The sequence below is a fragment of the Saccostrea cucullata genome, unplaced genomic scaffold (assembly GCF_032062105.1).
Source record: "Saccostrea cucullata isolate Sc308-1 unplaced genomic scaffold, CSIRO_AGI_Scuc_v1 ctg688, whole genome shotgun sequence".
NCBI classification, from domain to species: Eukaryota; Metazoa; Mollusca; class Bivalvia; order Ostreida; family Ostreidae; genus Saccostrea; species Saccostrea cuccullata.
Window position 1 is genome coordinate 39,808 of NW_026919596.1, and position 27,367 is coordinate 67,174.

General features: G+C 32.3%; 1 protein-coding gene across 3 annotated transcripts; it reads left to right on the plus strand.

Moving 5' to 3' along the window:
- Nucleotides 1-1,379: 1,379 nt before the first annotated feature.
- Nucleotides 1,380-27,246, plus strand: LOC134233987 (holotricin-3-like). Of its 3 annotated transcripts, XM_062716046.1 has the most exons (4): nt 15,207-15,279; nt 17,401-17,472; nt 26,815-27,041; nt 27,181-27,244. In XM_062716046.1, exons 1-3 carry the CDS (start codon nt 15,216-15,218, stop codon nt 27,039-27,041), a joined length of 363 nt encoding a protein of 120 aa, XP_062572030.1. In that variant the 5' UTR covers nt 15,207-15,215; the 3' UTR covers nt 27,181-27,244. The 3 variants fall into 3 exon arrangements, with proteins under 3 accessions (XP_062572047.1, XP_062572030.1, XP_062572039.1); XM_062716063.1 differs by lacking the exons at nt 15,207-15,279; nt 17,401-17,472; nt 26,815-27,041 and adding exons at nt 1,380-1,473; nt 8,499-8,767 and having other exon boundaries at nt 27,181-27,246; XM_062716055.1 differs by lacking the exons at nt 15,207-15,279; nt 17,401-17,472 and adding an exon at nt 26,325-26,420 and having other exon boundaries at nt 26,767-27,041.
- Nucleotides 27,247-27,367: the final 121 nt, after the last annotated feature.

Here is a 27,367-nt window from a genome sequence, read left to right on the forward strand (position 1 = left end):
AACGGCGGTTGTTCATGTCTTGATTTCTTTTTGTTTTATCAATTGTTTACTAGTATCTATCATAAAGAGTACCATTCCCGAACGCAATTGAACTCTTAGACTTTTGAAACAGACAATTTTGATATTTTATTGTTCATTTTTCTGACATGTGAAAAAATACATAATATTATCTAAAAAAAAAAGAAAGTTTTTTTAATTCTTACTATTGGCAGGCAAATAAAATTTTCCGCAAAAATATTTGATTTTCATTCTGATTAGAAGGTTGATATGATGTGAGATGTAGATAACGTTGTCATTTAAAGAAAAAATAATAATAACGTCAAACTAGGAACACATGGCATCTGGAAGACAACATTATGGTAAACGTGCAAACAGTGAATGGACGAAAGAAGCGTTTCTGATGAAAATGAATGAAATCAAAATACTATTTATTGATTATTTAATATTTTTCATATACCAAAATATATTTTGATTGTGTAACCGGGCATCATTTATTGTGGTAGTCTACTGGACACGAAAATATTGCACTCATCTCCTTCCCGAGCAATGTTTTATCCATATGGACATACCTTCAATCCTTGTCAGTGTTTGTATAATATGTCCGAGGAAATCATCATTACCTTCAGCATATGACTGCAGTAATACTGATGTATTTAATTTATATATATTCCATCTAAATAAAAGTTCTTATACTGATTTAAATATCAGAGGAACTTGTTATTTATACTTGTTAAAAATAAGAGTAAGTACTAGCATTGAGAAAAAGCTTGAAATTCTCTCTGTTCCAGTGGGAATTATTGAAATTGAATAAATTTAATATCTATCCAAGATATAAAGTGTAACTTGGGTTGACGTAGCACACACTTTATCAACATCGAAAAAAAATCAAGCATAAACTGGAGAAAATAATACAGTATATCTTTCAATAATGCCTTAAAATCATATATTCTAGAAGTAAAACTTCAGGTGGATTGATACGTTTTTTGACGTTAGTCGTTGGTACGAAGGCAACACAAGATATATAATATAAATTAATTTTATCCAATAAATTTGAGTGTTAAAACCAAACTTTAATTATTCTGTATTAGTATAAGAGTATGCATTCATATGACACGATGTCATGAAATTTAATTTTAACTATGCATATATTCGGGGTTTATGTACAAAAGTCAAGACAAAATTTTATTTTCGATAAAACTATTCCCTTTATGAGTAAATATCATTTTCGGAAATACGAATATGTACTAATAGATGTGTTGGTTTGACTAATTGTCCTCTTAAACTGTACTGATATTGCACCGAAAAATTAAAAAGATTTATTTAAATTAACTTATCAACAAAGTGTATAAATACTCAAAAATTAACTTCTTAAAAGCACAGTCGTTTTTGACTTCAACGAATCAACAGCCATGATCCGAGCTCTTCTTCTCCTGGGAGTCTGTGCCTCCACAATCTACTGTAGTGGATATAGACGTAAGTCTCTCTCTCTCTCTCTCTCTCTCTCTCTCTCTCTCTCTCTCTCTCTCTTTAAATGTTTAAGTGCTTAAGAAAAATAAACGTTATTGTAAACATAATTTTCACAGAAATAAAAAAAATCTTTTGCGACTTATAAATAAGGATATATTTATTTCTGGTGTTTCAGCCGGTGGTATCATAGGTGGCGGCGGACATAGAGGAGGGCACATCGGAGGAGGAGGAATCGGAGGAATCATCAGAGGTGGGGGAATTCCTTCTGGTCACATCGGTGGTGGTGGCAGTTCGTGGAGCCAGCAGTCCTCCTGGCAGTCTGGTGGTGGTCAGGGCGGTATAATCGGTGGACACTCTGGAGGAGGCATTATTCCTGGGGGTTCCGGGGGAATTATCCGAGGTGGCCATGGGGGAAGTGGATGTGGACCTCACGGATGTAAAAACTACGGACGTAAATAGGTAAAAAAAAAAAAAGGGATCGATTCAAATATCGGAGTGAAGAATCTTTTTTCAATATTCAACATTAAAAGTAATGCATGTACTATGTGACAATTTTAAACTTTTTTTTATAATTAATTTCTTCTCATTTCTGTTTTTGTTTCTTTTTTGCAGATCACAACTGGAAGACAATCGACTATTTATCTATTTGACTTATAAAAGCAATATTTTATGTTCCTTTAATGTTGATTTACTGTTTAAACCAAATAAATAAAATTATATAAAATTGAGCTTCAATTTGTATTAATTTGTATTGGGTTTTTAATTAAGCCCATAACTATATTCTTTTGAGATGACAAAATATGGAGAAAACGAACAGTGTTCAAGCTTAACATCCGTCACAACAATTAAGATAAGTCAGGAGCAGAACACAGATCTCTAATACACCAGAGACTAGTAGACACGTAAGTCTTTCAACAATATATTCGATATCCAATGGGCAATAATTGAGGTTTTTCCTATAAAATATATATTGTGATAACGAACTAGTATTCAGGCTCAAAAGTCAATTAAATAATGCAAAATAGGAGCAGAGCAAACACGGACCTCCAAAACATCAGAGATTGGATCAGGTGCCTATAGTTCAATATATAGACAACTTTATCATTGAAATAGTTACTTTCTTTTATATTTCGTATCAATATACACAGAAACTTAAAAAAATAAAGGTATCTGACACGGAGTGTACGAAATCTGTTCAATAGTAAGATGTTTTAAAGACTATAGAAATTAAAGGCCATTATGTGTCAAATTAGATGACGTAAGTGACCAATCCTCAATTTCTCACTGATTCGGCAATATTCCATTATCACCAGCATTAAATATAGAGCTAAGTGAACGGTAAGCAACCTTAAAAGTCCATAAAACAATATAAATCGAATGCAGAGCAACAACAGGCCTCTGAGAACTTGAGAGATGGGATCAGGTGCCATGGAGGGGAGAGCATCACACCCGCCATATGTCCCTTTTCATGATCGGTAAAACAGGAAAATTCATTGAGAATTCAGTATGTAAATAATGGTCTAACAATGTGTGAGGGTGTGGGTTATTCACCCTGGTGAACTTACATAACTCAAAAGAACAACTTTAAAATTTTAACAAAATTAAAGAACAAAATAAACAAAAAATTTAACAAAGAAAATTAACCAAAAAATGTACAAAAATAAAATATATCGAAAGAATGTCTTTGTTTAATTTGCTCTGGTCCACCTCAGTAAGTGTGCAAGTCCCTTTGGATTGAATTGGTCCCGTTTGCCCTGGTCCTTCCGTAAGTGCAGAAATTCTTTAGGAATAGATTTGTCCAGTTTCTTTTATTAAGGCTGCACGGAACAATGTTTATTGTAAAAGGGCTGCGTGGCACACTGGGTATTTCATCTCAGGTTCCAAACTCAACGGTCCAACGCCAGGCTCAATACTTTGAAATGTCTTTCAATGAAACTAAATATTCAAATTATTTTCAAATTCACAATACAAATCGTTATCAAACTTTCACAATGTTTTGTTTATATATTGACTTTGAATCAAATGATAAAATATTCCACGTGGGTCACCGCCAGGTGATATAACTCACAAAACTGGTTTTAGAGATGTGTCGTACGGGCCGCCATAGCTCACTAACATGTTAGTATTGTCTCTTTCAAACACCATAACATGGAAATGGCTACTCTCTAATAAAGGAATTTCAGTACCCGACAGTTCACATATCATTGACAGCTATTAACGTTCTGTAGAGATACTTTACAGGTATGAAAAACAATGCACAAGACCCATATGGATTTCTATGGACAAGCCCCTGGTAGCATTAGACAAACACGTCTATCGACTGATGTTTTTCCCGGATACTACCCAGAGCACGCTTTAACTTTACTATTTAAAGTACAACAAGGGGCTCCCCACAGGGCTGTTATGTTACAATGAGAATCAAAGGTACCCAGGGTCTCCCCACAGGATTATCATACAAATTACCGTAAGAGTGAACCAAGGGAATATATGTAAAAGATAATGAAGAATTTCAGTTTGTTGCACAATGATTATAAAAAAAATGTCAATCAACTTCGACTTTTTCCTGACAGTGTCATTGTTTTGACCATAAATCTTGTCTCGTTTAAGAAATTATGCGTGGGTAGAATAATTATGTCTTTGCTTATCTATTTAATTTGGACAGATAAACTCCATATGCAGGTGGTAAGGGTATATTGCAACATAAGTGAGGGACGTTCACAAAAGAAAAGTTGAAGTCATAACGTCTGTCTTGTTTTGCTGTCAGGTAATCATTTAAGTATTTTTTTTGTGAAATATACCAATATTACACAAAGATGTAAAACTTTCTAGTATCTTCTATTTCAAGTTCACTAAAATATCAATCAACATATGAATGCATATGGTGGTAACTATTTTTAATTGAAAAAAACCCACGGTGATGTTACTTGAATTTCAACTTCTTACTTTTTAATTCTTAATGTAGAAATATTCTGCCATCAGCTGCATAGGGTGTTTACCCATCCTGAAGGTTTCTAGATTTTTATGTTTAGTTTGTAAGACTTTTTTATGCTATTGAATATACAGTGATGTAAAAAAAAAATAATCTTTATATTTTTTTTTTATATTTTTCAAAGTCTTTGAAAATCAAATATTGAAAAGTTATCGCTCTCAGAAAATCTAAAAACAAAACATATATGTACAGAGGGAATAAGTGACGGACATCTGGAAATCCCAATGGTGGAATCGGGTGTCTAGGCGGAGTAAGCATCCCCTGTTGACCTATCTAACCTGTTATGTTTTGTTATGTTTGATTATTTTTTGACGCCGAGTCGGTAATATTTCAGTAGAATGTAATTTGATTATGTTCAAACCCACTGAATATTATTTCTTTTATTTATTTACTTATGTTTTTGAAAACCCTCGCCGTTTATCAGTCAGCAAGCCACCTATATAGATTTTCTTTTTTAACAGCTGCGACATTATTTTCCATACAAAAAATAATTCTATTGTTTAAATGACACACAGTAACGCATCAGTCAGTTTCTGAAAAAGTTAAGATAACGTTGTGATGGCATCCTTTTTACTAATGGAATATTTGTATTTTTAATTAATCATTTTTATGCTAATTGATATTAAGTGCTTCACCTGTCATTACATGTACACGTTCCAAAATCAACATCGCGTAAAACGCGTAAAACACCGTTTGACACTGTCAAACTCAAAGGCTGGAGGTGTGCTTGTAATCCAAGCATCGCTGTATTTATGTCAGGAAGAAAAATTAGTTTAATCGTGCAAAATAGCAACTAATATACTAACTAGAAGAAAAATGATTTTCTTTTACCGTTTGCTCTCGACAATCTTTATTTTGGGAGGAAAAAAATGGCATATTTTATCTGGCTTGCTTAATTTTGAATCGTAAAATAATATTATCTAAGAAATATAGATTTCCCCATAAAAATTCAGGCATTTTTCTGCCTGTTTATGTGTGGTCCATTCTTAGTTGTAAGAATTTGAAATCCTCCTAAACACAAGACTTGCATATAGAAAAAACAATTAGATAGAAATAATTTATACTGTAGAAGTACTTTTTTCCGCGTGGTATTAATTTACGTCATGTACGCGGTCACAATTTCTCCGCGGAAATCTGTCCCATCGTACTCAAAATACGTGTAAAGAATATAGTGAGAATTCAAGATATCCGCCTAATTTTCTACCCGTGGACTTAAGAGAAATAGAGATTCCGCATAATTATGACCCCGTGGAAAATAGTACGTCTACAGTAACTGAAAAAAATCAACCTACTTATTTCTCAAAGAATGATGATTTTAGAATGTGGTAAATAAGAAAATACAAATATATAACGAGGATTTTCCCCAGCTATCCAAAAAAGTAAAACTTTCAAAATTCATATTCTTTTCATGTAAATTTCATTTTGTTTAAATCGAAGTATCTTCAGAAGAAAAGGTTCTGAATTTTTCAATGAAAATGGATAGAATTTAATTGTAAAAATCAAACAATTCTATGCTTAAAATCTCCAAGAGATTAGTTTTTATTGTTTTTAGCCTAATTACAAGTAAGGTTTGGAATTCAAAGTGGATTCAAATTTTTTGAGACAACAAATCTACTTCTCTTTGTGAAAATAGGGTAAAGGGGGTGCATAATATTATTGATAAATTTGATTGTTTCTATGCCAAAAACGCCAGGTATGCAAAACTACGATATCAATTTTGTACATTTTTACAAGTGTTTTAAAATAAAGAAAGGAAATTATACTTATTCGAAGAATCATAATATAAATCTAAAAATAATTTGCAAAGATGTCTATAAAGACCACCAAATTAAACGTATAAATTATAATTTACCTATCAGTAAAAATGTAGATTGGTTAGAGGAAAATTCAGTTACATGTTGAAATTACATGTGTTCGAATTTTTTTTTTTATTTCAAAGAAATATTCCGAAATTTACATTGAAAAGTTCATGGAATCCTCATTGCATCCATCGATATAGTCATTCAAGATTGGGTCTTCTAACAAGGCATATCATATAAGGCATAACTTGGTATTGTTTTAGGTTTTTTAATTATTATGAAACAAAATGTTTTCAAAAAGAAGAATAACGATATTTTGACATTCGTATAAAAAATTTGTTTTACCGACATTTTTTTCAAAAATAGAAATATTGTTTAATCCAGCGAATTCATAAGAAGACATTACAGAGTTTGTCACATCTGTTTCAAAGTTGAATATTTTACTGACTATGATAGTCATTGGCAGGCTATATGACAAATGATATGATTTCAACTTTCCAATGCTCTGTTCTTCAGGAATACAGCAATATCCCACCATAAGTGGCGTGACATATCGAGACAACGAACAATAATCAAACTCAAACGTATATCTAAAATACAAATACGGAGTTGAGCAAACACGGACTTTTAAAAGCATCAGAGGTTGGATCAGATGCCATGGAGATGGAGCATCCCCAGTCGATTGTTGACATCCTCTCGGTGCTTCTCGTTATGATCAAGAAAAGGATAAAATCCATACATAATTCATTGTGTGAAATAGTGGTATAACAATTAGTTTAAAAAACGTCGTTTAGCGTCGAATTAGAAGTACATTTTATTTCCTGAAATTTTTATGCTAAACACTTTAAGTACTTCAACTGCCATAACATTTTCCCAAAATTAATATCACAAAAAAAAAACACCGCTGGGCACTGTCAGACAAAGTCATAGGAGGTGTGATTGACATCCAAGACTCCGCTTTATTTGTGCTTTAAGGCGAAAAAATGAAGTAATTGATCGTATGAAATACCTGCAAACAAAAAATTGAAAAAAAAATTATAATATATGTTTTTGTTGCTGTTTGCTTCCATGGATGTTTTTCCCACAAAACGTCACATATTTGTCTCGCTGCATATGTGAGTCTCATTGTTTAGTTATAAGAATTCATTTATTTATGATAAAAAACGAACAGAATAGAATAGGTCAATATATATGCATACATGAATAAAAAGCTAAATTAACTCTTAAATAATGATGATCAGGGGAAAAAATTGTAATATCTTTTAAGATAGCAAAAATTTCAAACTTTCAAATCTGTCATTTTCTTCTGTTAAGTCTAGTAGCAATATGTTTAGTATTAAAATCAAGAAAATGTATATTACTATTCGGTAATTACATATAAATAATTTAAAGAATATTCCATTCTGATGTTTAAGGGGTCCGTGTTTGTTCATCCGATTTTTAATGTTACACTTGGCTAAAATAATGTTCGTACTCTACACATTTCATAAGTTCAAAGAAAATTGTGCAAAAAAGAGAGAGGACTCGTTTTTCCAATGAATACAGAAGTACTTTCTTTGAGATCTCTTCTAAAGACCTAAAGTAGTTGATTTGAGATAATAGTCTCCTTAACGTTTCATTTCTAGTTTCTTAAACCTACAATCAAATGCAGGGATTGAAGTAAAAAGTGCAATCAATTTTTTTTAAACTAATGTACAATATTTGAAAATCGAAATAAGGAATGCCTAAAATTATTTTAAATCATACTGGTCTTGTTTCTATACCCAAAACGCTAAGTAAGCAAAAAAATGTTTTTTTCATTTTTATTGAGGTTATAAAATAATTTTTAGAAATCAAGAAAGGAACTTATCCATATGTGCACGATAATAGAAATTTGAATGTGCATAAATTTGAAAACTTGCCCTTAAAGTGCACCAAATTAAACAAAATAATTCACAAAATGCTTCCCAGAAAAGTATAAATATTAGGAGTGAGTGTATGTTGAGAATACAGTTACTTTTTAACTTAACACAACCAACAGCCATGATTCGAGCTCTTCTTCTCCTGGGAGTCTGTGCCTCCACAATCTCGTGTAGTGGATATACACGTAAGTCTCTCTCTCTCTCTCTCTCTCTCTCTCTCTCTCTCTCTCTCTCTCTCTCTCTCTCTCTCATTGGGCATCGTTTGCACTCAGTTTCCAAAACTAGAGTTACGTGTCTGTACACAATGATATATATCATATACTAGTGTTCCTGGTGTTTCAGCTGGTGGTATCATAGGTGGCGGTGGACACGGTGGAGGTAGACATAGAGGAGGAGGAGGAATAGGAGGAGGAATCGGAGGAATCATCAGAGGTGGGGGAATTCCTTCTGGTCACATCGGCGGTGGCAGTGCGTGGAGCCAGCAGTCCTCCTGGCAGTCTGGTAGTGGTCATGGCGGTATAATTGGTGGACATTCTGGTGGCATTATCGGAGGTGGTCATGGGGGAAGTGGATGTGGACCTCACGGATGTAAAAACTACGGACGTAAATAGGTATGATAAGAGATCGATTCAAATATCGGAGTAAAGAATGTTTTTCAATATTCTACATTAATAACAGTAATTCATGTACTGCATGACAATTTTAAACGTTTCTTTTATAATTAATTTATTCTCATTTCTGTTTTTTTTTCTTTTTTGCAGATCACAGCTTGAGGACAATCGACTATTTATTTATTTATTTGACTTTTAAAAGCAATATTTGATGTTAAACGTTGTTTTTATGTTTATTTATTGTTTAAATTAAATAAATGACATTTCTAAAAAAAAAAAATGGAGCTTCAATTTGTTTTGATTTGTATTGGGTTTCTTATTAAGTTTATCAATATATTCTTTTGAGATGAAACTTATGGAGAAAATAAACAGTGTTCAAGCTCAAAATCCATCACAACAATTCAAATCAGGAACAGAGCGAACGTAGCCCTCTAATACATCAAAGACTACATTAAGTCTTTCAAGATTATATTTGATATCCAGTGAACAAAATAGGAGTCTATGAAAATAATGAACACTATTTAAGCTCAAAAATCCAATAAACAATACAAAATAGGAGCAGAGCAAACACGGACCTCCACACATGACAGGTGGGATCAGTTGCCTATAATTCTCATTTATTCGGCAATATTCCACTATCACTGGCATTAAATATAGAGCGAACTAACCGGTAGCAACTTCAAAAGTCCATTAAACAATATAAATCGATTGCAAAGCGATAACGGACCTCTTAACACTTGAGAGATGGGATTAGGTTCCATGGAGGGATAAACATCCCCCGCCGATGTGTCACACCCGACAAATGCCCCTTTTAATGATCGGGAAAACAGGATAATTCGCAGACACTTCAGTATGTAAATTATGGTTTAACAATGATTATAAAAAAAAATATCAAATAATAATAAAAACGACTTTTTCCTGACAATGTCATTCTTTTGACCATAGAACTTGTTTCGTTTAAGAACTTGTAGGTATAATAATTATGTCTTTGCACATATATTCAACTTGGAGAGATAAACCCCATATGCAGATGGTAATGGTGTATTGTAACATAAAAGAGGGAAGTTAACGAAAGAAAAGTTGAAGTCATCACGTTTGTCTTGTTTTGTTGTCAGAATATCATTTAAGTATTTTTCTTGTAAATATACCAATATTATGCAAAGATGTCGGACTTTCTAGTATCTTCTATTCTATGTTCACTTGGATAACAGTTAACATACGAATGGATATGGAGGTAACTATTTTCAATTGAAAAATAACCACGGTGATGCGACAGATTGATAGAGGACCTGTTCTGCAATAGTCAATGTTGATAAAATTGTTGAGTTGTTTCTGTAACAAACTAAATTTCACACAATCAATGTAGCATGATCAATTTTGATCACAAGCAAATACACTGGAGTTAATATTACAAGGATGCATAAGTTCCTTTTTGACATTTCTATTTTTCAGACACTGGGTCTATTAACAAACTGTAAAACATACCAATTTGGACTAAGTGTGCTCCTTTACTGGCCGACCTGTAATTTATTTAGTCATGACTTCTGAAGGAGCGGAATACACGAGAGGTAGCCTTCAAATTGACATTCAGATCGACGACGTTTTCTCAATTTCAATAGTTACTTTCACTCATATGTTGATTCGGTGTGTTCAAGTAAACCTGAAATATGCAACCGAGTCTGTCACATCTGTTTCATATTTAGATGTTTTTTTCTCTAGATGATAAGGACAAACTAACAGCTAGTCTGTATGATAAAAAGATGACGTTAAATTTTTAATCATCAACTTCCCTTATTCTTTTTTATGTACTAGTATCTTTGAGGTTTATGGAGACCATGTCTTCAAACAATCTATTAGAATTCTCGTGGGTACCAATTGCACCCCGTTATTAGCAGATCTATTTTAGTATTCATTTCAAGCAGAATTTGTCTAAGTTTTATACGTGAAAAGAAGAAAACACTCGCTGTATCCTTCAATTCGACATTTAGATATATCGAAGAAGTATTGTCAATTAACAATGGCTATATTAAGTCTTAGGTCGATACGATATATCCCGGGGAGCTTGAAATAAAAGATACTACAGAGCCTGACACACCTGTTTCATATTTTCTACTTGAAAAAGACGTTTATGGTAATCTAACAACCAAGCTTCTTAACAAACGATATGACTAACTTTTCAATCGTCAACTCCTCATACATATGCAGGAATATATTCATCACCTACCTACGCAGTTTATCACTCTCAGTTGATTCGATACGCAAGAGGATGCTCTACGTATGAACAATTTTTAAAACGAGGTAAGTTATTGACAAACAAGGTGATGAAACAAGAATATTGTTGAAATTCTTCGTTTCGTAAGTTCAATGGTCGATACAATGAACTTGTCAGCAAATACAATTTATCATTGAGTCAAATGCTGACTGACAACATACTAAATGTTAAGCCATTATATATACACTGAATTGTTGACGGATTTTTCTGTTATTTCCTGATCATGACAAGGAGCACACGGCGGGTGTGACCCAAGGCACCTGACCCCACCGCTGATCTTTTTGAGGTTCATGTTTCCTATGCTCATTGTATTGTTAAATGAACTTTAGAGCTTGAATACTGTTAAAATCCGGGCTGACGTTTTTAGGATAAGGGGATTTTACATGAATTTCAACTCCTTAAGTAGTTCTAGTAAATGGTCAACCAAGCCTCTATCTTTACTCCTCACTAAGATACCAACACTAGTGAAGGAGAAACTTCATGAGTACTGTGCAACAATATATTCAAGAAGTAGTGTAAATCAGATGTGGATACTTAAAAATTCCAAGTTACTTTTGGAAAATTTGAAATCACGAGATTTCACCAAAATCAACAGCTTAAAAACTTGCGACTTTTCAACTTTATACACAACCATTCCAAACGATAAATTTAAGTCCAGGCTTTTTGATATCATTGACGATTGCTTTTTCAATAAAAATGGAACTCGTAAATTTACTTACGTTGTCATTGGCCATTTGCAAAATTATTTTGTTAAAAAACATTCTGACTGTACACACAAGAACTCTGAAGTTGAATTTGACATGAAAAAGATGCTTGAGTTTTGATTGACAATATCTATGTGGCTTTTTGAGACCAGGTCTTCCCATGGATACTAATTGCGCCCCGTTATTAGCAGATCTATTTTTGTACTCATATGAGGCAGATTTTGTGCAAAATCTTATGTGCAAAAGAAGAAAACACTTGCTGCACTTTCAAGTCGACATTTAGATTTATAGACGACGTATTGTCAATTTACAATGATAATTTTCATTCTTTTGCCGATACGATATATCCTAGTGAGCTTGAGATAAAAGTCACCACAGAATCTGACACATCTGTTTCGTATTTGGATATTTTACCTAAATAAAGGACATTAATGGTAATCTAACAACCAAGCTCTCTGATAAACGTGATGACTTTAACTTTTCTACCGTCAACTTCCCTTATACCTTCATCACCTGCAAACGCAGTTTATATATTTCAGTTGATTCAATAGGCAAGAGCATGCTCTACGTATGAACAATTTCTAAAATGAGGTAAATTATTGACAAACAAGTGATGAAAAAAGAATGACAGCGGGTTCGTTTAAAGTCATCATTTCGTAAGTTCTTTGGTCTATACAATGACCTTGTCAGCAAATACAATTTATCATTGAGTAAAATGCTTACTGACGGTTTTCATACTAATTGTTAGTCTATTATTTATACACTGAATTGACGACGGATTTTTCCATTATTTCCCGATCATGACAAGGAGCACCCTGCTGGTGTGACCGGTCAGCAGGGGATGCTCACTCCTCCATGGCACCTGATCCCACCTCCGATGTATTGGAGGTCTGTGTTTTCTCTGTCTATTTTGTATTGTTTTATGGACTTTTGATCCTGAATACTGTTAGTTATCTTAATATGTTTCATTTATATGTAGAATTATTCCGCTATCACCTGCATATGGTTATTTTCTATTTCAATAGCTGCGACATTTTTCCCGTTCGAAAAAGAATTTTATTGTTTAAATGACACACTCATTAGTCAATTCCAGAAAAAAAGGGAAGATATCGCTCTAGTGAAATACTATTACAAATGGAATATTTGTATTTCTACCTAATTAGTTTGATGCTAATTGACATTAAGTTCTTCACCTGTCATAACACGTTCCCGGAATCAACATCGCACAGAACCCGCTGAACACAAAGGCTGAAAGGTATATAGAATTGTTAATAAATTATGCTTATCTTTTTCTATTCCAAAAAAGCCAGGTATGCAAAACTAAGATAATTTGTTAATTTTTACGGTCCTACAAGTGTGTTTAGAAATTGAAAAAAGGTAATGATACATATTCGACACGATCATAACAAATTTATTTTTGCAAAAGAATTTGCAAAAATGTATTTAGAGAGCAGCTAATTAAACATATGTATTATAGTTTACCTGTCAATAAAAGTATAAATAATTACAATGAAAATTGGGTTACTTGTTGAAATTATTCGAAAAATGATATTTTCAAAGGAATTCTCCGAAATCAATATTAAAAAAATGATGGGATTCTTCATTGATTCTAGCGATATAGCCTTAAAAGATCCGGTCTTCTAATAATGGATATTCAGTAGGCCTTAATTAGGTATTGTTTTAGTTCTGTTTTATATTTTGATGTAGCAGAAGAAAAAAAAATAATAATGATATTTTGACATTCATTTCAATAACTTTTTTTAAATCAGCAATATAGATATTAATACAGTGGATTCGGGAAAAGACATTACAGAGTTTGTCACATCTGTTTAACGGTTGGGTGTTTTAACGACTATTAAAGTCACTGGCGTGCTATATTACAAATGACATGATTTCAACTTTTCAATGCTCTGTTCTTCAGGAATACAGCAATATTCCACTATCACTAGCGTGAAATATCGAAACAACGAACAGTAATCAAGCGCAAAAGTATATTGAAAAAAAAGTACAAATCAGGCACTGAGCAAACTCGGACCCTTAAAAAATCAGAGGTTGGTCAGATACCATGGAGATGGAGCATCCTTAGTCAATTACTGATACCCCATGTATGCTCCTTGTCATGATCAAGAAAAAGATGAAATCCGTAAATAATTCATTGCGTAAAATTATGGTATAACAATTATTTTAAAACATCGGTTAGCTTCGAATAAATGATAAATTTTATTTCCTGAAAATTTTATGCTTATCACTTTCAGTACTTCAGCTGTCAAATAAATTCCTCAGAATTAATATAACAAAAACACCACTGGACGCTTTCAAACAAGACACAGAAGTGTGATTGACATCCAAGCCTCCGCTTTACTTGTGCTTTAAAGAGGATAATATGAAGTAATTGATCGCATGAAATACCTGCAAAAATTAAATTAAAAAGATGATAATACATGTTTTCTGTTGCTGTTTGCTCCCATGTTTTTTTTTTGTTTTTTTTATTAAACGTCACATATGCATTTGTCTCTCTGCATATATGAGTAATTTTTTTAGTTATCTGAATTCATGTATTTATGATTTTAAACAAAACGAACAAAAAAAAGAAAGAATAGATGGAAATTATGCATGCATGAAAAAAATAGCTAAGTTAACTTTTTAATAATGATGATTAGGGGATAGAATACTGTAAGATTTTTTTAAGATAGCAAAAATAAAATAAATTTTCAAATCTGTCATTTTCTTCTCATACAATATTTTATATTAATCAGCTATAGGTTTGGTGTTAAAAGCAAAAAAAATGTATATTATTCTTCGGTAATTACTTAGAAAATAATGTTGAGTATGTTTCATTCTGATGTTTAAGAGGTCCATGTTTGTTCATCCGATTTTAAATGTTACACTTGGCTTAAATAATGTTTGCACTCTACATATAAGTTCAAAAGGAATTATCTTAAAACGTGAAGGGCCTCATTTTTTCAATGAACATGGAAGAACTTTCTTTGAGGTCTCTTTTAAAGATCAGAACTAAATGCTTGAGGTAATAGTCTCCTTGGCGTTTCACTTCTAGTTTCTTATGCCTAAATACAAATGCATGGATTGAAGTAAAAAGTGCATTCAAATTTTTTCAACTAATGTACAATTTTTGAAAATCGAAATAAGGAATACATATAACATTATTACAAATAATGCCGATCTTTTTTTCTTAATACCCAAAATGCAAAGTAAGCAAAGCTACTGTTTTGAACTTCATTTTTATCGATGTTATAAAATATGTTTTTAGAAATCAAGAAAGGAACTTATCCATATTTGCACGATACTGAAAAATTTGAATGTGCATAAATTTGAAAACTTGCCCTAAAAGTGCACCAAATTAAACAAAATAATTTAAAAAATGCTTCCCAGAAAAGTATAAATATAAGGAGTATCTGAATGTTGAAAATACAGTTCCTTTTAAACTAAACACAACCAAAACCAACCAACAGCCATGATCCGAGCTCTTCTTCTCCTGGGAGTCTGTGCCTCCACAATCTACTGTAGTGGATATAGACGTAAGTCTCTCTCTCTCTCTCTCTCTCTCTCTCTCTCTCTCTCTCTCTCTCTCTCTCTCTCAGTGAAAACGGACATCGGTTGCACTCAGTTTCCAAAACTAGAGGTAAGTTCCTGTACATAAGGATACATATATATATATATATATATATATATAAAAAGCACTAAAAAACCAACAACACTGTATATCCTAAACGTCGGATCTACCAAGTAGATACAAGGTCACGGATGGAAATTTATATAAAGCACTAAAAATGACCCACGACACGAACAATAGAAATTGTCAAATTTTCGGGACGCCCTGTCCCTTCCTCAGGACAAAGAAAAAAGTTAAAAAGTCATAAGAACAAAGGAAAAAGAGAAACAAAAACAACTAGCACTACTACTAAACTACTAAACACTAGATATTTACATACTTAATTACATGATGAATTGGAAATTTTTAAAAACACTAATAAAGAAAGAAATCCGGACCGCTATGAAATGCGTCCGGTCTATCGGGTATACTCGGGCGAGTATACCCGATAGACCGGACGCATTGCTTTCTTTATTAGTGTTTTTAAAAATTTCCAATTCATCATGTAATTAAGTATGTAAATATCTAGTGTTTAGTAGTTTAGTAGTAGTGCTAGTTGTTTTTGTTTCTCTTTTTCCTTTGTTCTTATGACTTTTTAACTTTTTTCTTTGTCCTGAGGAAGGGACAGGGCGTCCCGAAAATTTGACAATTTCTATTGTTCGTGTCGTGGGTCATTTTTAGTGCTTTATATATATATATATATATATATATATATATATATATATATATATATATATATATATATATATATATATATATATATATGGATAGAATGCACTTTACCGGTACGGCCGCCATTTTGATTCTAGATCCGCGCGTGAGAGTGCGCGGCGTAAAAACTTAGCAACGTATCAACTATGATGGGCGACGCCATTTTGTTGTGTAAGAAACTCTCGAAGCGAGAAAAAAAGATATCTAAATGGGTTTTCGCTTTTTTAAGCGGGGGTGTGGGGGCGGCAGCCCCCAATACGTAAAAATAAATAAAACAAACTTACCTTAGTCGTTAGATAAATCTGCGTTAAGACTCGGGGCCACACCTACGTGTCACTATACATGTAGAACCATTGTGTCTTTTTTTTGATGAGTTGTAAATACGTTTTTATGGGTGATGAAGGAGATAAACGTCAATTTTAAATTATAGCTACTATCCTAGTGCATTCTTGTTTTAGTAGAGATTTCCTATATAACTGCATTCCATGTGGTCTCAATGATTGTAAAGTATCCAGTGTTTTGCAAATTGAAATAGATAAATTTTAGTTCGTAAATCCAGGATTTACTGCAGCTCTGTTTCCAGAAATCTAAGATGTGACTCTTACGTTTCATTTTTCTTATACTGCCGATTGCTGTTTCTCGAAACAAGACCGTCCTCACTGCATGTTTACAAGTTTTGCCCCTCCACTTATTCAACATTTCCATAAACTAAGGATCACATTTATCGCTAAAATTTCCAAAAATTCTAGTATGTTGCAGTCAGTCAATTAAAAATATCCATTCATAGAAAACACAACACAAATCATCTTAAATAAGGTGCATGATGAATCACTGTTTACAATCAAATAGAGTGGAAGTCAAACTTTCTATTTCACGTCACCTACCCTGACCAATCACAGCACTGAAATAAGTCACGTGCTTAACAACGTCACGACTTTGGAATGTGGCCGACAAAATGAAAGCCAAAGGTTTGTTTTGAAAGTGCTTTTAGTTTTAATTAATAACTTCGTTAATTAAACGAAGTTTATTAACATAAAAAATGACGAGGAATTCAAAAAATGGGTTATTTTTGCATTTTATTGCCGTTTTAGCGAAATCGTCACGCTGACGCGTGACTCTCTTATAGAGAAGGAGCACGTGCTATTTCCATGTTATTTGTACGTACCGGTAAAGTGCAGTTTATATATATATAATATATATATATATATATATATATATATATATATATATATATATATATATATATATATATATATATATATATATATATATATATATATATATATATATATATATATATATATATATATATATATCAGTATTCCTGGTGTTTCAGCTGGTGGTATCATAGGTGGTGGACACGGTGGAGGACACATCAAAGGTGGAGGAATCGGAGGAATCATCAGAGGTGGGGGAATTCCTTCTGGTCACATCGGCGGTGGCAGTGCGTGGAGCCAGCAGTCCTCCTGGCAGTCTGGTGGTGGTCATGGCGGTATAATTGGTGGACATTCTGGAGGAGGCATTATTCCGGGTGGCCACGGGGGGAGTGGATGTGGACCTCAGGGATGTAAAAACTACGGCGGACGAAAATAGGTATATCATAGATAAGTACGAAGTATTCTTAATTTTGTAGTTATTTTGTTATTATAGATTTCATGAGCTTAAATAAATACAAGATTGTTTGAATTTCTTTGCCGTTTTTGCTTACATTTCTGACTTTTCTTTCTTTGCAATTGTTTGTTTGCAGATTACATTAAAAGAAAAACTTCCAAGCCTTAGAATGTCTGTGTTTATTAAAGTGTATACAACCCATATTCCAAATAAATACATGATACTGACTATGTGTTTTGTCATTGTCAGTAAACTATGGTTAAGTCCATTCTTATATCGATACGATATATCCCGGTACATTTGAAATAAAAAATACCACAGAGTCTGACACATCTGTTTCATATTTAGATATTTTATCTCAAGAGGACATTGATGGTTGTGTAACAACAAAGCTTTTATGATAAACGATATGACTATATTTTTTAAAATCGTCAACTTTCCTTACTTACGCAGCAATATACCTTCACCAGCTGCATACGGAGTTTATATTTCTCAGTTGATTTGATACGCAATCTCTTGAGCATGTTCTACGTATGAAGAACTTTTAAAACTATGTAAGTTATTGAAAAACAAATTGATGAAACAAGGATATCAGCAGTCTCTTTTAAAGGCACCATTTAATTAGTCTATGGTCGATACAATGACCTTGTAAGCAAATAAAATTTATCATTAAGTCAAATGTTGACTGACTTTTATATGTGACGCGCCAAGCAAACACCTCCCTTATCTCTATTATGACGTAACGTCAAAAAACGCGTCTAAAGTCAATAAGGTAAATGCGACGTAAAAACGCCTCCTCGAGAAAAAAATTCTCCCCTGCAGAACAATGGGATGTTGTTTTATTTATTTGCTGAAAAAGATTCTTGGGTGTGGTTTGATGTAGTTTATTCTTTAAGACGTTTTTCTCCGTCAGGTATCTGTGTGACGTATCCTTTTCACAATTATTAAGAGTATATTTTTAAAGATTTCCAGTGATGGTTAAAAAATTCCAGTAAGGCCATTTTTAAAGTGGAGTTTGTTTGCCGTCTTTCTATTCACTTAAAAAAAATTGCGTCGGTAGGTAGGTCGTATTTTTTTGTCGGATATGTTCAATATTGAATGAAGGCGTTTCTGAAATAAAAAAAAAAATAGTTATTGATTGGATGAGAAAATTCCGGAATGAAAAATTTGGAGGTTTAAAAAATATTTTGGTCGGTTCATCTTAAAATGTCAAACAAACAAGTTTTTAAAAATTTTTAAATTCAAGCTGTTAATTTCCAGCTGTTTTATCGTGATGCACATGCAAGGAAAATTAGACAGGAGCTTTAAACTAGGTAAAGTATCTTTTTTTTTAAATAGCGATGCAGTGAAAATTGACCTGAGTTACCTCTCTTAGCTACCCAATTTATAACGCTGTGGTTTATATTAAAAAAAATCGTACAAAAATTGTACAATATTGAAATGTTACGTCAGGCGGATCAATGTGTTTTTATGCAAGTGATTGTTACATAGGTAACCCTATTTTTTATGCAATAAAAAGTAATTTCTCTATCCAATCAAATACCAGGTTATAACCATAATTAAATTAAAGAAGTATATAATATTACATCTTTTTCATTTCCGTCTGTAGATGATGTAAGTTATAGAAAAACACATCGTCTTTGTTGCACTTTTCTGTGCAAGTAATAAGAACTGTACATAATCTTTGATAGCTTGCCAAGGATATTGATAAATACATGAAGTAAAGTTTAGTTTAAAAATGTAATTCTCTATAGATACGACACAGAATGTTTGACTTGGCCACTTCTTCCGGAGTTAGTTTTTAGCTGTTGATTTAAAATGAATATTTTGAAGAAAGAGCGTTTGAGCTTTTCAATTTTATTTTTTTTTTGTTTAACACTTTATCATGTTGTACGCCAAAAAGTAGGAAAAATTCGCCCCCGTTCTCCCGTGTCTGCTCTATCTCTTTGGAGACTTGTAATCTCTTTGGAGATTTTGTCGTGAATATATACAGTACGGATGCTCGCATACATTGTACAATGACTGTCCCACTTTCTACGATATTGTATGATTGAGAATGAAACAGATTGATATATGTTTATCGACATTTCCGGGGAAAAAATTAAACATTCCGTTATTTTGCTTCACTGTTATGTATTCATAACCCGTTTGTTGAGGCTACATGATACATCGCTAAAATTGTTATAAGTAATACAAATTGTTACAAATTAATACAAATTGTTTGAACACTTTTAAAACATTCCAACCTATTATTGTTTTACATAGGCGTCGGAACCGGGGGAGGGGGGCTGGGGTATTTGTAAAAAAAATTTTGGTACTGAAGTTCGAACCTAACACCCCCCCCCCCCCCACACACACCTCTCCCGAAATAGGATTTTCGTGTTTGTTTAAAGGACATTCCCCCCTTTTTTTTTTGCTTGTCAGGTTGTTTTTTTTTAAGGTTTAATTTTTTTTACACTTAGTCCCCACTTTCAATTTGCTTCCGACGCCAATGTTTTAAGCATGATTTTTCTACCAAAGAAGAAAAAATAAGGCGAAGAGGTGACTTTAACGTTTTGGATTCCTGATAACAACATAATGTAACGCAGTCACCGGTGCTGATTAAGCCCTTTGAACTGAGAACAGAAGAACAATTTACATTAAACATTTAAGAATTATAAATTTTCATTTTAATGATTTTATTTTAACCTTCAATATTAAGCCTTTATTAAAACCTGTAATAATTATTTCCCCGACAAAGATTTTACTACCAAAATTTTATCTTTTCACATCTACCTTGGAAAATAATAATCTTGTTTCCTTCTGTTGAATTGTTCATGCATTTCAATTTATGAAAGTTTGCTACCAATTACATGTAACAAATTAAAACAATTTCAATAATTTTTTTTACCTGCAGAAGTCGCATTGTACATACATGCCATCGTCGGAAACTCACGGGTGATCTCGTCTTGTGATAAGTATATACATGTACATACATGTACATACGTATATGGGGAATTTTGTGAAAAATTATCAAAACGCTTTATGTTTTAAGAAAAAAGATTTATCGTTACAATTTAAGATTGTACATGTGTGCCTTGTTCTTGTCAAAGTCAATAAAGAACTTGTCTGATATTAGTTCAGGTAATTTATTAAGCGTGAATGTCCATAGCACAGAAAAAAGATTTATCGTTACAATTTAAGATTGTACATGTGTGCCTTGTTCTTGTCAAAGTCAATAAAGAACTTGTCTGATATTAGTTCAGGTAATTTATTAAGCGTGAATGTCCATAGCACAGCCCTCCCTCCCCTTACGATAATGGTAGAATATGAAGAAACCCATTCTCTTACTTTCTGTTGCAATTTTTAACATGCATGTTTTAAACAATACTAAAAAGCAAATAATATTTGATATGATTAATATAAATCATAATGTGTGCATGCACTTTCTCAGGAAGGTAACGGTAAAGTTTAGGCTAGATCTTACAGCCCTTGTCTAGGAATGAATGTAAATGAAGTTGTGGAGTGTGTTACCTGTGGGATTAATGTATATTCTGATATTGTGGTTTGTTATTCGGTTAGTATACAATAATCGGTCAGAATTAATTCAAGATCCTCCTCATAATGCATATAAATTACAGAATTTCTTTTTCAAACCATATTTTTAAAAATATACATATTTTTTTTATTGGATAGGGGTGTGTGTTACATTCTGATTTACTGAAAAGTATGCAAACTCATTTAGTTACGAAATGATTCTAAACATATTTCTTTTCAATAATTTAAGGTCATACACAACGTAGTTTGAATTTTATTGGGTTCTTCCCTGGAGTTGAAGAGTTCCACTATATGAAGGACCTGTGTGCGTTTTTTTAATGTCTATATGGATTTGTACACCTCTTTTAAAACAATTTTTTGATGAAAAAAAAATCTGGAATTAATGTTTTGTAATTTTGGTACATTTTTCTTTGATTAATGCAAAATTTTTTAAAAATTTGACATCTTTTCAAAAACCCTGGTAACGCGTGTTGATTTTTTGTCTAAGAACATGTAATGGTATTATAAGTTTAAATTTAGAATATCTTGAAAAATTATCAGTAGGTAAGGTACGTTGCGTATGTCCTTAAGCATAAATATAAAATAAGAAATTGAGGGCCAGGAAAAATTAATAAAATGTTTAAAGATTAAAGACATGCAGCCCAAGCTGGTTTAGGAAGATGAGCATATATAGTTTGTACTACTACAATAGGATTATTTTCATCTAAATTTTGCTTATTTCCTTTTACTGTTGTCTGCCATTTTCTCGCAATTAAAAAAAACATAAATTGGAATAGCTTTTAGAGGAATGGAAGATTTTAGATATGAGTAAATAGCTTTTAGAGGAAGGGAAGATTTAAGATATGAGTAATGGTTTGTTTTTTTTTGCCCTTGTCAATCATTTCGGTGCCCCCCTCTCTTTTCATTTTAGAAAGATATAGTTACAATGTTTATTTTTATCATTACGATTAAAAATCTTAATTATTGATATTTTTCAAATGTTTGAAAATATATATCATCAAATCATTACATGTATATAGCTTCACGTCATTTTAACGTTATGAAAATTCATGCAGTTACGCACGCGTACACTGTACGTCAAAGTAAATATTCCGTCTTTGTCGTACGGTATTTTATACATTTATACACAGAAATATATGTCATGTTATACATCAAACGAAAGAAAAAGAAAAACTCTACAAGAATCAATAAAAAACTGAAAATGTCAAAATTCTTCGTTAAGGGAGGTTTTTGCTTGGCGCGTCACATATACTTATTGTTAGGTCAATATTTACACACTGGATTGTAGGCAGATTTTTTCGTTATTTGCAAATCCGAAAGTGTACTCAGCGGGTGTTACTGGTCGGCAGAGGATGCCCACTCCTCCATGGCACCTCTCTCTCTCTCTCTCTCTCTCTCTCTCTCTCTCTCTCAATTAATCAATCAATCAACAGTCTGAAAACTCACAGATTCAATTGAATTCTTTAAGTATCCTCTGAGTGTGTAATTTTTGAAATTTTAGTATTATGAAGATTCAGATTCAAACGTCAATATAATCTTAAAGATGAAATAGCATACAATTATCAATTTTATTAATACAGAAAATAAATCGAATCATGAACAGGGCAAACATTCGCACCTCTGGAAACACATCATGTTAAACAGCGCCAGGCACTGTAAAACATAAGTGGGAGCAAGAGAGAATTATAATTAGAGTGAAAGAATGGTTCTACTCAGATTGTGCATCTAAGATTCTTACATGTACAATACTTTAATTGCACATCGACATTTCTAATTTTAATAATTTCAACTCATTGAAATCACCACTGGTATAATATTGATCGCATTACTCCAGTCTTATATAAAAAAATAAATAATGATATAATTGTACAATAAATGAAGGTGGGATTAAATTATTCTTATTTTTGTATATGCATTATATCATAGGATACCTTTTCTATTTATTATGGAAAACGTTTACTGACTCACTGATTACATAAAAAAAAATGAAGCGTTTACTGAGCTTTCTTCCAGTATTGATAAAAAATGATTCATTTTCAATGTTTATTTTAAGAAATAAGGACAACTATTAATTTGGAAATTTATTCGGATTTATTGAAATCAATACGCTGGTTAATGTACTGTAAATCACTTTTTTCGCGAGAACTTCATTTTCGTGTAATGTCGTAAGACTCTATAAACGCAAATTATTATTCTCTCGTATATTAAGTACGATTCGTGGACATTTTGCTTTGTTAATACAGATTAAGTAAATGTCTTTCTCGCAAAAATAAGGTGTCGCGAACATTTAGAGGTTTACAGTATACAACAGGAAAAATTTTAATAAGGAATAAGGTTCAGGTCCCGTGTTCTGATATTATATTAGTCTTTGTCTTTAAAATCTCACCTCAGGTATATTAGCTGAAAGAAAGACAAGAAATGAGTATTCAGTCAAGGATTTGAAATTCATAATCTCTGCGGTAAATTTAAAGTTTCTCCAGAGTTAGACAACTTTAGGTATTATCCTTGGACTGCATGATACCTTTACAGTGCCTTTGAAAATCCTTACTTTTGGTGTTTAGCAGGTATTCAGTTGCTATTATTATTATTGAATACAAATTATCTTAAAGTGTTTTATAATTTAAGGCAACAGGATATCATAACATCTTGTTAAATTATAAATATATTGTATGTCTATTTTAAATGGGAAATTAAGCTAAAATAGTAACAAACCGAAAAATTAGATAAACTAGAATATAAGAATTAGAGTGTCGATACAAAATGATAATTATTCACGAGTTATCATTTATTTTCCAGGGATCTTGTCCTTTTTCATGTTTCCTATTAATCTAAAATCTATGATATTGATCATTGTTCCTTACATTTTTCAATTCATGTTATTACTTTTTCATTTTCCCTTTATTGTAGAGCTTCTGTGTACGTGGATTTTGTAATTTTGACAGGTTATATTACATAGGTATATATAATTTCGTTGAGAAACCTATCACAAATTCTTTAACACCATACAATGAACATAATTACTAAATTACAATTTGTCGTTAAATCGAATGTTGTCATCGACTTTCATGAAAATAGTTAAGCCTATTTTTTGAATTTGAAATATCTGCGGATTCTTTCATTTTGCTGGTCAAGACAATGAGCACAAAGAGGTTGTGAACAGGTTGAGAAGGAATTTTTATTTTACCTTGGCACCTGATCCTACCCCTGTTTTGAGAGGTTTATGTTGGCTCTGTTCATCTTTTGTGTTAAAAAATTTGACTTCTAGAAATGAATAATCACGTGTTTAATATCTTTTCCATTAAAAAAAAATACGTTTAATCTCGTATGAGTAAACGAAAGTAATCGCGTTTTTCAATGGTGTTAATGAGAGTATCAGTTTTTACAAAAAATACATTAATTAATTTTTCGTATTGTTTAAATGAATAGTTATGCATTCATTGGTGCAAAGATATTTACACTAATTAAGCGTTTGATTTTGTCTTTAAAAATTTAATTGTCTCTCTGTTTTGTGCACTAACTGTCAGAAGCTGTCCTGTCGTTATGTACTTGTTAAGCGGACACGGTGTAAATCACCATCGGACACTGTCAACGAAAAATAAAGGCGTGAGTGACAAAAACTATGCTTCCGAGCTCCCTGTGTCATTTCTAGTGGACTAAATAGAGTTCATAATCAAACGAAAGAGAGTAAAGACTATTAGGTTTTGCATTATATTTAATAAAAAAGATTGTAGTTTAAAGTTTTCATTTCATACGTTCTATGGTCGAAATAATAACCTTGTCAACGAATACAGTTTATCATTTATTCAAATGCTGACTGACGTTTTTCATACTAATTGTTAGGCCGTTATATACACCGTCAGTTATCGAAGGACCTTTTCCGCTATTTCCAGATCATGCCAAGGAGTTCACGGCGGGTGTGACCGGTCGGCAGGGGATGCTCACTCCTCCATATGGCACCTTATCCAAACTATAATGTTTAAAATGTCTGTATTTGCTCTGTTCCCAATTTTTCCATTCTTCATAGAGTTTTTTTTAATGCTCCGCATTATCTCAATATGTTTCTTTGTTTAAAAAAAGATGTTGAAAGATGAAGCTTTGGGGGCTTTACTGCGTCTGCAGGGTACAGTTATTCCTATAATGTTTTTTTTTTCAATACTGAAAAACCCCCACCCGTAAAACTGACGTTCAATATTCTCAAGATTGGATCAAGTTTATTTTTTTCTTTCACAGATACCACGAATTAAAGAAAAAAATTGCTATTTACATTATGCTTATTTCTGTTTCATATAATCTAATATTTGCTTTTTGCATCAAAATGATGCTACCATATAAGGTCTATCAGAAGATATACGAAAGTGACATAATTATTTAACTAACATAAATAATAGTCACGCGCATTTTCTGTATCTATTTTTCTAGGGGGTGGAGGGGGTTAACATGCATTGAATATTAAATTTTATTTTTCTTATTTCTCATAAGATAAAGTGGTACAAAAAAACTTGTATCGTTTACAAATCTGTTCTTAGTTTGCACCCTTTTAAAGGTAACAAGATTAAATTTTGCTTCGAAAATATTGCGTTTTTTAAAAATTATTTTAAGTCTTTGAATGTTTCACATACCGCTCTTTCAACGAAAAATTAGTCAATGCTACATTTCAAATTCAGTTAACCATTTGTCATTATGAGAAGGAAAGAAAAAAATTGATCTTCTGAATACCTTACATTTGTGGATATAAGGGATAAAGCAAGTAGGCTTTGAATATTTCATATATTCAGAAACCAAAGAAGATCCCCTCCTTCGGAAATAAATTTGATTATAGAAATACATTTTTTAAGGCCGTTAATTGATATAGTACTTATGTAAATATTTGCTGTTAATTGTAAACATTTCAAAATTAAAATTTGATATAATGAGTACTATAAAAGTTCATTAATTACGTTTTCTAAAATCAGAAATTAAAGGAAATCGTATGCACTCATATAATTATATTTTCTTTAGTGCATAATTTGAATACAAATGTAAAAATGTACTAATGATCCAGTAAGTTTAAATCCTTACATATTGCATTCCAACAAACAGTATAAATATTCCCAAGCTATGGTGTTAAGAGCACAGTCGTTTTTGACTTCAACGAATCAACAGCCATGATCCGAGCTCTTCTTCTCCTGGGAGTCTGTGCCTCCACAATCTACTGTAGTGGATATAGACGTAAGTCTCTCTCTCTCGTTGAAACTATATTTCAAAAATAACAAATCAAAATCTTCGGATTATTTTTCACTTGTCAAATATTTTTCTTCTTTGTTTGGTATTTTTCTAAATATAATTTCCAATCTTCTTATGTTTTATTTTTTAAATTACCTTTCTGTGTTCACTCTTAATCAGTTTTTCATCTTTATATTGATATTAAAGTGGTTTATAAAATTCATTCTACAAGACCTTTCACTTTATTTTACAAATGTTAGCTTGGAATCGAAGATATTTTCAAAGATTACAGACTTTAAGGCATTTTAGAATCATCTTATAGCGGGTTATGTAACGATATCTTGTTTTACAGCTGGTGGCATCATAGGTGGTGGACACGGTGGAAGACACATCGGAGGAGGAGGAATCGGAGGAATCATCAGAGGTGGCGGAATTCCTTCTGGTCACATTGGTGGTGGCAGTTCGTGGAGCCAGCAGTCCTCCTGGCAGTCTGGTGGTGGTCAGGGCGGTATAATTGGTGGACATTCTGGAGGCATTATTCCGGGAGGTTCCGGGGGAATTATCGGAGGTGGTCATGGGGGAAGTGGATGTGGACCTCACGGATGTAAAAACTACGGACGTAAATAGGTTGGTAAAGATGATTTTAGAGCGATGGCTACAGTTGTAAAATTTGTAACCGATTATATATTTTATTGAAAGGTTGAAATTACATCTTTAATGTCACTTTTTTTTCAATTAGTGAATTTTTCTTTTTCTTAATTTTCAGATTGCTCTCAAGGAAGATATGTTCATTAATTTATTTATTTATTACAAAATCAGTATTATCTACCAAATGTTCTAAATAAAAACTATAATAATGTGCAGCAAACTTTTTAGTTTTTCTACAAAAACCGAACCAAGTGGTTTAGACATATATATGACTATTTTAAAACATTTGAGTGTTCTTGCAATTT

What these genes read in the sequence shown, in the direction of transcription:
- LOC134233987 (XM_062716046.1), top strand. Translation starts at nt 15,216, where the DNA reads ATGATCCGAGCTCTTCTTCTCCTGGGAGTCTGTGCCTCCACAATCTAC. An exon ending in CTACTGTAGTGGATATAGAC is followed by an intron (nt 15,280 to 17,400) that starts GTAAGTCTCTCT and finishes CTGGTGTTTCAG; the next exon opens with CTGGTGGTATCATAGGTGGT. An exon ending in AATCGGAGGAATCATCAGAG is followed by an intron (nt 17,473 to 26,814) that starts GTGGGGGAATTC and finishes ACATCGGAGGAG; the next exon opens with GAGGAATCGGAGGAATCATC.